General features: G+C 35.4%; 1 protein-coding gene across 2 annotated transcripts in view; it reads right to left on the bottom strand.

The window, feature by feature from the left end:
- The window catches only part of LOC142348550 (protein spinster homolog 3-like), a 67237-nt gene that overhangs the window by 10822 nt on the left and 43623 nt on the right, over positions 1-12792 (bottom strand). For both annotated transcript variants that reach the window (XM_075399933.1, XM_075399932.1), the window contains exons 5-8: positions 10319-10484; positions 7240-7340; positions 3907-4032; positions 3307-3459 (exon numbers count right to left, since the gene is read on the bottom strand). In XM_075399933.1, the coding sequence (XP_075256048.1) occupies positions 3307-3459; positions 3907-4032; positions 7240-7340; positions 10319-10484 (546 nt within the window). The remainder of the gene's footprint in view (positions 1-3306; positions 3460-3906; positions 4033-7239; positions 7341-10318; positions 10485-12792) is intronic.

The following is a 12792-nucleotide window of genomic DNA, read 5'->3' as shown; positions in this document are numbered from 1 at the left end:
GTAAATAGGTTCTTTTTGCCGGAAGATAGTTAGCACTTGAATTGAAACAGTAATTTCTCAATAAGTTGAAGTCGGATTGACCTGAAAATTGGGGGATAGACTAATTTGGGTACGAAGAATCAAATTTTAGTGTCGGATTTGATCGCATACCGCGATACGGTGCTTCGGGATAACCCGAGTGCCCGAAACCAGATATTGGCCTTTCTGAGCGGCCGAATGACTTTGAAATGGTAATAATATGATATCCTGAGACAGTTAGTGGCAAAAAACCCACCCTGGTCAATTTTGACAAACTCGGATTTTTCGGGTTTTGGCACCCACGACTCGTTAAAAAATATTCAAAATTGCACACAACTTGCAACGGCTGATCCGTTGGTCATGAAACTTGGCAGGCAGGTTGGTGGCACCCTATATTTAATAAAATTTTTATCCCAAGACGTTTTGACTAATTGGCGAGTTATTAAGTTGGAATTTTGGGTTCATCCGGGATGTCAATGAAAAGTGTGCGTGGTCATTGCTCGCGTTCTATTGGGAGTTAGGCCATGAAAATTTGTAGGTAGTTGCAACTATGAGGGAACTTTCCATGACAATATTTAGTTTTGTCAACTTGGCCCCTGATTTTGGAGAGGTGACCTCCTTTTAATGACCCCTAGAGGTCAAATTGTGGGCTTTTAGGAATATTAGACCTTCCGGCAGGTTCTAACTGTGGAATTGCATGAAATGTTGAGAAAACTCAGAATGACAGTTGCTCTTAGTTTTGAGGTTGAGATTAGTTATTTATTCAACACATGATGTTTGACAGGGATTGATTGGAGCCAGTTAATTTGATAGTGGAAATAGAGGAATAAGAACTTTCCAGAGCAACGTTCAATGTTTATTAAGCAAACACTGATTGACATGTCAAGTGCATATAAGAGATAAAGCGGATTGGATTTGTTCACATAAGAGTCCAAAGGTTGTTTACTTAAGATAAAGAGAAAATTGAACAATGGTTGGTAGCAGTTGAATGACAGAGCATAATTCGATGTTGGTTTGTTTGCATAGCAAACAAAGCCCTCATACAGATTTCAAATGTAAGTTTCAATGTTTACTCAAGAGATTAAGGTTCGTTTGCTTAAGATAAGAGCGTATTGGTTGAGTATAAATTGAAGGAACACAGAGAAATTTAGAGAAACGTTGGAGAACTTTGGGAGAACTTCAAGTTTGGACGCACAAGCGAGAGAAAGTAGTTGGTTTAGTGCGACTAAACTTTACAAGATAGTGTGAAAAGCAAAGAAGAGATTGAGAGTGAGACTGAAGTCTGGAAGTTTGTAATTTCAAGACCAGTTGGGATACTGTGAGCGTTTTTGATTTAGTTCATTTGGTAATTGAACCGTGGATGTTGTTTCTATTATTATTTTAATTACTATTATAAATTGTCTTAAATTCGTCCTTTCCCTTGACGTGCAAGTAATTTTCTTACATTTGTTATCCAAATAACCAGAATTCATATTACGAGCCCCATTGTGAATTAACTTATTTCAAGGCAATCTAACTTACAACAGCATAAAATAGTGGAAGAGGGGAAATAGCAGAGTAACAAAGTAACGCTTGGCTTCACCAATTCAAAACCTTTGGTTTATTTTATTTGATCGATCTTCTGGGTGACAGAGCCCCCTCACTGTTGAGCCTAGCAGAAATTCAGAAGACGACACGGTTATTTGATCACAATGTTGGCCGTTAGGCTGCAGAGAAAACAACCGCTGGTTTTTTCCCTGATAATGGCTTCTACGGCATAATAGGTAGTGAAAAAACCCAACAGGTGGGATTTTTTTAAACCAAAAGTTAATTGAAGAGTCAACTATATTACGGTTGTTACAACCTCATCCAATCGGTTTAACTGCAGTAATGAAATTTAACCGATAGAGTTTAATATCGGTTAGATTAATTTGGTAGACGCAATTATTTGATTTTATAAATAATTAAAAATGTAAACTAAAATTATAATGTAGAAAAATTATAAGGCTCTCTGAAGTCGGCAAAGCAATGTTTATAAGCCCAAGGCCCCCGCAGGTCATCCAAAAAAGTCATTAAAATTTGCGGGAACATACTTTAATTCATTTGGTTCTAATACGCAATACGCAAATTGCAGATTTAACACACGTGTTCCCTTCACCCCCCCTTCCCCACATCGCATGTTGATTATATTAGTGATCTCAAACAACAACTCAACAAAGTGTTTAGATGTCATATTTTAATAGAGTATAATGAAAGCTGGGATATATTCTGTTTGCCCCCCCCCCAGTGTTTTTTACGCCCCCAGTTAGAAATTATATGTTGTTAAATAGCACGTTACTGTGTAAAAAAATAGCACGTGCGGCTGGGGGCGTAAAAGGTATAAGCCATTTAAGCTGGGGGTAGTTTCATTGCAGGGTAGCTAAATGTTCGTTGGTCGTTCCTATAAGTTCAATGACTTCCTTCAAGTCAGAAATCTTTGGGAGCCATAAAAATGTACAAGCTGAATTGTATGTAAAATATAGCATCAATATTCTGATTTTCTAACTTGACTTTAAAATTGTGCTTGAAACTCAACTATTTGAAACTGATTTTTTTCTAGAAGAAAACTTAGACAAGACAATCAAAGTGAAATAAGTGTAGATTAGAGAATTTTCTGGTAAAACCAAGTCGAGCTCATGCAAATAAAAAAAATTTAATTTTGAATAATAGTAACGGGTATTGTTGCCAGACTCTTCTACCCAGGTTTTCGTCCTTCAGATGCCTGCTCTTTATGCTGTTGCATGCACTCAGGATTTGATGGTTTTTAGCTTTTCAGTACTTATCTCTGCCTCGGTAGAATTTCAATCCTCGTTTCGGCCTTTCGGACGACTCGGTTATAGAACGTTTGCTGCAATCATTGTCGGTCACCGATGTCTAGTTGTAGGTTTTTTTATTAAGGATTTATAATATGTGGCTTTTTCAATTCCTGGCCGTGTAAAAATTAGTCGAAATCAATGGTTGTAGTTGATTAAGTCGCTATTTTTTTCAAATTAATTAGATAAATTTATTGTGTTTCTAAGGGCCTTAAAATTGTAAAACTAGATTTAGTTGTCAAAATATGGTGAAAAACGCAGTCGATTTGGTAACTGATTTGTGTGAAATCAAACTGCAGATTTAACACACGTGTTCCTTTCACCCCTCCCCCTCCCCCCTCCCCTTGCCCCAACATCCCAACAGGGCGTGTTGATTATTTAAGTGGTCTCACACGACGAGTTTTAAGTGTTTAGATGTCATATTTTAACAGATGAGAAGGAAAGATGTCTGACTGACCTCCGATGGTAGAGACAAACTCTGCGAGGTAGAATGCAGTTGTGAGTGCACTGGCCTGTGTGTAGTAAGTGTTGGGGTCAGATTTGGCATTAGCGTAGATATCACTTATGGCCCCAATCGCAAGAGAACTGAACCCGTCGCCCAACAAGTGACCTGAAGAGAATTTACTACGAACGTGAAGGAATAGTAAGTAGCCCGAACAGTTGAGAAAATTGGAGATATGGATATTTTCTTCCTCCTACCCTGTGCCAACTTTTTCTTATTTATTACTTAGCTATGGGAGGAGTTGTGGGGTGGGACGAGCAGTGGGAGGAGTTGTGGGGTGGGACGAGGTGGGGTGGGAGGAGGTGGGGGGGGGGGGATATCAATCGGTAATTGATATCTATCGGTTCCTTCTGACTCTCACATCCAGTAAATGATAACTTAGTTTTTTTCAATCCTTTCGTCAACAAATTTATTCTCATATTTTTTCAAACATTTTTTGATAACCATTCTAAATAATTTCAAGCTCATTATGTTGATCTATCAATATTGATCCATCTCAACTAGTGTAATATTTAATAAATATGATATCATTTTTCGCAAAGCGTCTCTGCTTACCTGTCAAAGTGGCCATTCCGGCACCCAATGGTCGCATGACAGGAGGTAATACACTCATGATAAGATCTTGGAATGTTGCCACGTAACAGCATAGTGTGATATTCGTAATTCCATAGAAGGTCATAGCTGAAAATAAGCAGAAATTTTTTCCAAAAATTCAATTGACAAATTATTTGTACTGGTTAGAATAATATACTTAGATTTAAGTGTTATTTTGTACTGCGTACGATAGTAGTTTAACCTGGCGCTCAACATTCTATTATTATTATTGGCTCGCTCGTATTGGCCAGATTTAATTAGGAGTAGAGAATAAGAAGAGTACAGATTGGTCCTTTTATGATGAGCCACCAAAACGCTTGCAGCAAATTTTATTCTTACCTGACCAAAGTGGGGAGAATGAAAACAAACATTTTACATGTTGAAAAAAAGGCCGATGAAATGAGATTCATAAACTGTTGATCTGTTGTATTGTTAGCCACTGTTATGTTAACCAAGTTAATTGTCAATTAAATTTAGTTTGAAAAAAATTATGAGAAGTTTTACACACACAGATAGTCACCATTTTTTAAATCGGTAATTCTATTTCGAGTTTAAAATGGTTGAACAAACTGAAGACAGGGTTAAATATCGAATCATGTTGTGAAAAATTTGAAAGCTCACCCTAGTTGATTGAGGACGGTTATCTTGCAAGATCTTAAAAGAACCTTGAAACAATCTTGCAACACTATGCATCATCTTGCAAGACTCTTGTAAAATTCCTGCACGATCTTGCAAGGTAACCGTCCGAAATGCAAGAGCCTTGTAAGATAACCGACTATCTTCCAAGACTCTTGCAAGATAACCGTCTTGCAAGAACGGCCGGAAACATGCCTTTAGCTGCTGCATTCATATTCATATATGATTTTTCTATGATTACTAAGATCCAAATATGATCTTTATTAGATTTTTTAGTATAAGAACTTATTATGGTCTTCATAAGATTATTGAGAACCACTCAAAGTCTTTTTATGGTTATAGAAAAGCATAAAATATTTCTTTGTAGGATAACCAAGAAGTACATATGGCTTTTGTATGGATAGCAAGAAACAATTCAAGCACCTTCGAAAAAGCATGAGACCCACTGAAAGAGTTGAGTTGATATCTCTCTATTAATCTATTCAGGCAAGCCAGCGCAGCAATACAAACCAGACGTGGATCTCAATAAATCGGTCAAAATGGAAAAGCAGGTTAAATGGGAAATGTTTTTGTGCAATCTTTGTATGATTTCGAAGTTTCCATTAAAAACCATATACCATCTAGTATGACTTGGTACATGTAAATTTCTAGGTTACGCTTTCTATCATAACCTTTGTTCCCACTTGTTTGTTTGGTTCAATTTAAGCAGACAAAAAGATTTTTCATGATCTTAGTATGATTGTGAAGATTCCATAAATATGGTTTTTGACTTAGTATTAATACTGAGATATTCTTTTATGGCGTTCATCTCTGGAAATTAAACTGAATCCAGATGTCTTATATTTACACTCTTGTTTTATAGTTTAAAAGTTACATCAAGAAAAAACACAAATTTTTAACTATCAAATCTACAAAACTTCAAATTTCGCCTGGGTTCAAAAACTCCTCAAATTTCGCTTGACTCAAACATTCCAGCATTCAAAAAGCTCAATATCTGTAAAGCGATTTAGGTTGGTTGGACTAGAACTTTGTCTACTATAGTAAAAGTAGAACCAAGCAAAATTGTGTTCAAAAACATTACAAGTCACTACTCAGGACCATGTATGCAATTTCTTAGACTATGGAATGAACCCGATTATTCCATAAATAGCTGAACAGAAAAACGTCCGGACTTTGGCTGCTGATCAAGAACTTCTCTAACTCAGTTAACTATTATGCAAGATTCATGCCTTTTGATAAAAAAAAACACTTGTTTCACCTGTGGGAAATTAATAACAATCACTCACTTTTGAGAGCAGTGTAATAATAATTGTGCCAATATTTTTTCAAAATGGAAAATAAATGCGTGGCTGGTTTTTTCTGCAGTCAGTTTTTCACTTGTGTTTACGCATCGTAGAGAAAGAGCAAAAGATTTTTGTAGCCCCCAGAAACTAGTTTTGATTTATGAAAAATAATCGAAAATCTGAAAATGAGGACACTTTAATACTTCAAAATGAAAAAAAGTTTAAAAAAAACGAAAAGGAAAAAAAAATATTGCGCTCGGGGGGGGGGGGGTGGAAGACAGAGCGCGTTGAAATTTAAGGTAAAAAACGGAGAAATTTGTATTATTTATGTTAAAAGGACTTTTTATTCTCACTTGTATTTTTTTGGAGTTTCGAGTCCAAAAATTAACAATTTTAACCAGTTGAACAAAAAAACCAAAGAGAAATCAATTATTTGGTGTTTTTTCTCAAAATATCGTTAAATTTTTTTATCCGTCTCTCTGTTTTCGGTTGAATAACAACTAATCAAATAACCTATGTTCTCTGTATAATTAAAGAATGAACAGATTTTTCTGGTAAAAAGACAATTTCAGGCAATTTAGACCTCTCAAAAAATCAAACTTGAAAATGTAATACTAAAAGCAGAAGTATATACTATTTTCTAATTTCTGGAGTCGTTTTAACAAACGATTCTTCGCATTTGATCAGAACAAACCATTTCAGTATTTCATGACCGAAGAGACGTAAGAAACGTTAAATGGAACGAACCAGAACGAGGTAATTTTTTGTTAATCAATTTTCAAAAATAAAAAATAAAATAGCAGTTTTTGACCTTATCAGACCATATTTTACATTTTTTAAAATGTTCAAGGTACGTAAAATTCTTTTATTATATGCGCTCCTGGCTCATATTTCAATTACGATTGGTAAAAAAATTCGAAATACTTTAAAAGATTATAACCAAAATTTGTACGTTTGATTCGAAGTGCCGCTGTTTTTGTTTTTTTTTTACAAATCAATAGCGCAATTCAAGCCAATCAAAGCTCAACGAGGAAATTTGAGCGCATCAGGATCCGACCATTGTGCAAACTACGACCCATTGTCATGGTTTATGTGAGACTTATAATCAGACCATTTTAATTACTTTATTCTGTTTCTTGTCTGATTTGCTTGTTTGGTGCGTTGTGCCATGGCGGTGCTCCATGTTTTTTCCAGAACTTTTAATTGGTTAATTGGGGGGGGGGGGGGTCGCAGTAAGCCCCTTCCTTCCCTGGTTTTGCAACCCAAGTTTTTATCTGATTAGAGATCAATGTCTGTAAAAACCCAAATTGGGTGTAGCCTTTTTAGGTCGAGGTGTAACCTTGGCCCTGGTAGGTGGGTTTGGACAGTGACTGACCTATGGGAACATTACGTAACATGAATGCCATGAATCCCAAGAATGTGAGTCCACTGAACATGCCAACTATTCCTGTGACTAAGGGCTGTGCACTTGCAAACCTGTAAACACATAGAATAAAATAATGTTACATAACGTGGTCATCACTATAATGTAACAAGGTACTGGTCATCACTTGACTAAGACCTCATCTCTTGGACCTATTGATGACCTGTCGAGTATTTTTTAATATTATGTTACATGATTTTTACCATATGTGTTGCAAACAAATGTCCATCCTACTCGAGAACAACTAATTATTATTATTATAAAATAATATAAAAAGTATTTTCAGGATATGATGGTTAAAAGCAAGAGTCAACTTAAAGAAACTATTCTTACAGACAGAAATGTACGATTTATTTTGTATCAAATAGCTTAACGAATGTCTTATTGCGTTAATATGATTCCCTAATCAAAGCAGAATTCATAAGGAAAAGAGCCTCCTAAATTCAACTTTAAATTTAAAGTTGAATTTAGGAGACTCTTTTCCTTGTGAATTCTGCATTGATTAGGGGATCATATTAACGGAATAAGACACGGGGTGAGGTGGTAGAAGTATGAACCGGGTGATCCAGACGAAAATTGGCCATGGAACTTTAAAGCCCATTTTTCGAAATTATGCGGCTATGAGAGGGAATTAATCACTCTATGATTCGATTTTTCTCGATTTTATGATCCGAAATAGGGCAATTTTGGAAGATTTTGTGGGACTATGATTCAGTTGAGTCCGATTATGATTCGAATTACGGCGTGCACATCAGCCTTTTTGCGACTATGGTTCGTTGATGCCAGACCATGAGTTGAAATAGTGCGACCAAAAAGTTTGGTCCAGACCGTGTGTTTATTGTCTGGGAGGGGTTACCCCCAGACAAAAAATTGTCACATCATATTTCGACCACCTCACCTCGGGCATTCTTTAAGCCATTTGATACAAATTAAACCGTGCATTTCTGCATGTAAGAATAATTTCTTAAAGTTGACCACAGTGCCACGCGTACATTGAAAACCCGATTGTGTGGCTTCGTTGGGCCAAAGTGAAGACCCGATGGCGTGGGTCGAAATGAATCTATGTTGCTACCTCAATTATTGATTATTACGGAATTACTGGTATTACGAGATGCACCCCTGATGTAGTTATCAACATTAACCATGAGTTGCATGGCCAAGTAATTAGTCAATTAAAAATTATGTCGGTCAAAAAAATTAGAAGGAACGCAAAAAAGTTATCATGAAATGCGCCCGAGGTCTAAATATAATATCTCGCCCCTTATCTCTAACTAGACTGGTCTTCATTAAAAGCGCAAAAAAATTTTCAATCGAAATTATCGGTTATATGAAAATTAAGCAAAAAAAATTCAGTCCAGGAAGACCAGCAGGACTAATGTAACTGCTACAAACGTCGACTGAGCGCAATTAAAAACGCGCACTATCCATTGTATGCTTCCCTTAAAGGCATTGTATAAAGTCACCGCTTATCCTACAAATTGAAAACTTCATCGCTGCATCATTATATTGCAACTGCTATTTGTGTATAATTGTATATGTGAGTGTATGAAATGCAAGAAATATGCTAGAACCTGTTTAAAGTGGTGCAAACGGACGTGCTTGGGTCACCGATCCTGCAACTTTCTTTGATTTCGTACAAGATCATATATGATTCCTAGTAATCATAATAGTTCATATATGATTTGTATGAATTCGAGGTAGCCATAACAAAGATTATATATGATTGCCTATAAATCATACAGGGGTCATAAAAATCTTGGAAATCTCAAAACCTAGAAACTGTATTATTTTCATTTTCTATTGAAGTTGAAAAAAATTCCTGGAAATCATGCAAGGTCATATATGACACAAAAGACATTGACTGGTAGCACAAATTCCCGTATAGTGTACAAAGGACAAATTAAATTATTATATCGAATTTGCTATCCACATTTGATTCTTTGTGTGCGCTAAAAGAATAACTTTGTAGTTTAAACATTCAGAAAACAGATTTGAGGACATATGAGAAAAATTATTTGATTAATTCTTATAAATGAGCATCTATACCTATAAATGCTCATTTATTATGAATATTCATTTTTTTGCATATAACCTCAAATTTGTTTTCTGAATGTTTAAATTGCAAAATTGTTTTTAGCGCACACGAAAAATTAACTGTGGATTGCTAATGCGATATAATAATTTAGTAAACTGGCTTCAGAGATTGTCAATACTTTAGTTATCTTTTTGGACTTACTCTTTTAATTAGTGCCCAACTTTGCAAATGATATTGCACGTTAGGGCTTTTTGGCGGATCACAAAGTAATGCCGGGGAATCACATAAGTGATGATTTACCAAATAAAAACTAAAAAAATCAATGGTGAAAATTTTATGAAAATAGACGTAAAATTCTTGGTACTCATACATGGATCATATAAGATTTCTTTGTTCTCACACACGGATCGTACTAAGAAATCAAGTATGGACAGTATGAAATCATATATGATCCTTGTATGAAATCAAAGGATTTTCAACACGGGCGAGTGGCAATAAAAGAAAAGATTCAGAGAATTAACAGAGGACTAGATTTTCAGTGAAGCTCTTGGAGCTCTAATTTATCGTTTTTGAGGTCACTAAAAAAGAAAAACATACTATTTCTCGGGCATGCTAAGCACGCTCAAAATCAGATTTTTGTGTGAGTAAACATCAAAAAAGTTTGATATGTTATAAATTTATACTTTTATACTGCTGTTTTGCAGGGAAAAGATTTTTACGCTGTTCAACAATTTTGGATCTTTTCCGTATGTGCCCACCCCCCTCACATTAAGTTCTGCACCGCCAGTTACAAGGCAGGTCTAATTACATAGTAAATAATTATGTAAAAATATGGCACATGCGACTGGGTGTGCACCCACTAGGCTGGGGGGGGGGCACAAACGAAAAAATCTCACATCATGTAAAAAATAGCATGTGCACCTGCGGAGCAACTGCCCTCGTGACTGGGCACTAATACAAACGTAATAGAGGAAAAAAAACTTATTGACTTTGTACCCTCTGTTTTTGAAGACCCTTGCTATTTCGCCCACTCCAATGGACCCGACCCATCCACAGGCGAAGACTAAGAGTGCCACGATGTCTAAGATCTGATCCAGGTTGATGTCACTATTGATCATAGAAGCATCAGTGATGTATGTCACTGACCAGTACTGTTTAGAACCTGAACAGACATTCAATTCAGTCTTTTTTTTACAGATCAGGCTTGTTCTTATTTCTAGAATAAAACTCTTTACAAGCCAGTACCGATCCAAGTTATTAATGATGAAAATTACTTTTTATTCGGTTTTGGAAAAAAATACACAAAAAACCCACTTAATTTTAGATAGGAAATAAACCTCCACTCGACCTTTAATGAACTGCGCGTTTAGCGCGCTTGGCCATGCTTCGCGAGTCATGATCATGTCTTACCGGCCCCTGTGACTTGATACGCAACTATAACAAATTATCACGACCAAAATTCAAAGTCAAAAGGGGGGTTTATTTCCTAGATCCCTTTTTATTGAATTTTTGATTCTCGTTTTGGGTCTCATAACTTCAAAAATACTGCCATAACAAAAATACAATCGTGATGGTCATCGACCGCACCGTCAAGAACTAAAACAGCTTTTGAGAAACGAAATTACTCTGTCCAAAAATCTGGCCGAAAAATCTAGCTATTTGGTTGTACAAAAAACACAATCAAACCCAACAAAACTATATGAAATTGACGCCGCCTCTCAACCAGCTTTTTTTTCACTATTTGTTACAAATTATGGGCACTTTACCGAGAAAGGGAAGTTCGAGTACAGTACCTGTTAGTAAGGTAAAAAAAAACGATCATTATAACTACGTCCACCCAGTAAACAGTCTCGACGAAGACATAAATCGAAATTAAGAACGCTTATATTTTTGAAGACAACCAAGAAGAACGTCTTGAAAACCATTAGCAATCAACTGAAATCTTTGAAAAGATATAATTATACATCCATAGAAAACTATTGATACTTTTCATTATCCAAAATATTCCGTACGAGTACAATAAAGAACAAAATAACTGTCAAAACCAAAAATTCAGAAAACAAAATTTGCGAGAGGTTTTGAAGCCGTTTAAGCCACAAATCTATTTTCTTCAAAACCCTAAATATGTTGAGTAGCGTCTTCTTTTCACGCCATTATTGTCATATTTGATCTGTTATTAATCTTATAATGTGAAAAGAACAAAAAAATCTCAAAAATTGGCAAATGCTCTAAAACAAAATAAATGAAAACCCGTATCACAGCAAAAATCATTACTGAAGTAAATCGCCAAAAAACATCACAATTAAGACCAATTTTTATTTCACTAGAAGGAGAACACGACCTCTTTTGCTGAGACATAGCCACAAGATGTGAGAAAGAAGATGAAAGTTGGCCTCTCACAAATCCACTGTTTTTTGAAAAGATTTGATTTTGAGCTAAAAATTATCATATAGCTTGTAACCCACTAGGAAACCAGTTGGACATTAACGAGACATAGTCATAAAACTGAGAGAATAAAGGAAAAGAATAGCAAAATACAATCAAAACTCAAAACTTCACAAATGATTTTACGCAAATACAGCATTGAAACCATTAAACTCATAGGTTTTTTGTTGTTAATCGGGCCTGGATTTAAAATCATCCTTCTCAGTAAGTAACCAAAAAACGCAAAAGGAGAAAAAACTTTGAGAAAAGAGAGCACTCCTTAAATGCAAACCAAATTTTCGGATTTCAAAAAATCACGATTAGACCAAAGCTAGACCTGCTATTGCTACTTGTCCGATGAAAACATTTAATAGTTCAAATTGTCAGAGAAATTATAATTTGACAAAAAAGGTCGATTTAAATGAGGAATTTCTGATAATTATCGAGTTAAATGAGCGAAAAATGGCAGATTTTTTTGAATCACAGAAATCTCTCAAAGGAAACTGAAGTACGTTACCTGTCTTAGAGTTTGAGAAGGTTGTGTTATCTACTGACTAGATTGTGTTTATTGTGGGAGTTTAGTTGAGATTCTGGGCTAAGTTGCATATTTTGGTTCAGTTTTTGATGAAAAAAACTAAGTTTTGCATAAGTTTAGCCTAAATTTTAATTTAAAAAAGTCGGATAAAAACAGTTCCGCGACAGTCCTGTTTTTGAAAAATATAACAAATAACACTAAATTTAAAATTTTTAACATTTTTTTTCAGAAAAATTGACAAAAAACTGTTAGCAAGAGTACGGAAAAGTGAACTAAAGTAACTCAAATTAGTCAAATATTCAAAAAACTCTAAAGCTGGAAAAATTCTAAGAAAAAAAAACGATTTTCAAAAAATCTTTCGAATTTTATCTTCTGCTCTCAACTGGCTTTTTAATGATAACTTTAACTCACAACTCTCTACGATGAATACATCAGTCGGCCAAAATTGACGGAACAAAAAGCCCAGTTGAGCATAGTTGTGCATAGTCCCTTCTCTACTCAAGTGGGTAGG

This window comes from Convolutriloba macropyga, chromosome 10, assembly GCF_964194025.1.
Source record: "Convolutriloba macropyga chromosome 10, txConMacr16.3, whole genome shotgun sequence".
NCBI classification, from domain to species: domain Eukaryota; kingdom Metazoa; phylum Xenacoelomorpha; order Acoela; family Convolutidae; genus Convolutriloba; species Convolutriloba macropyga.
This window is presented reverse-complemented; position numbering and strand designations above follow the sequence as displayed.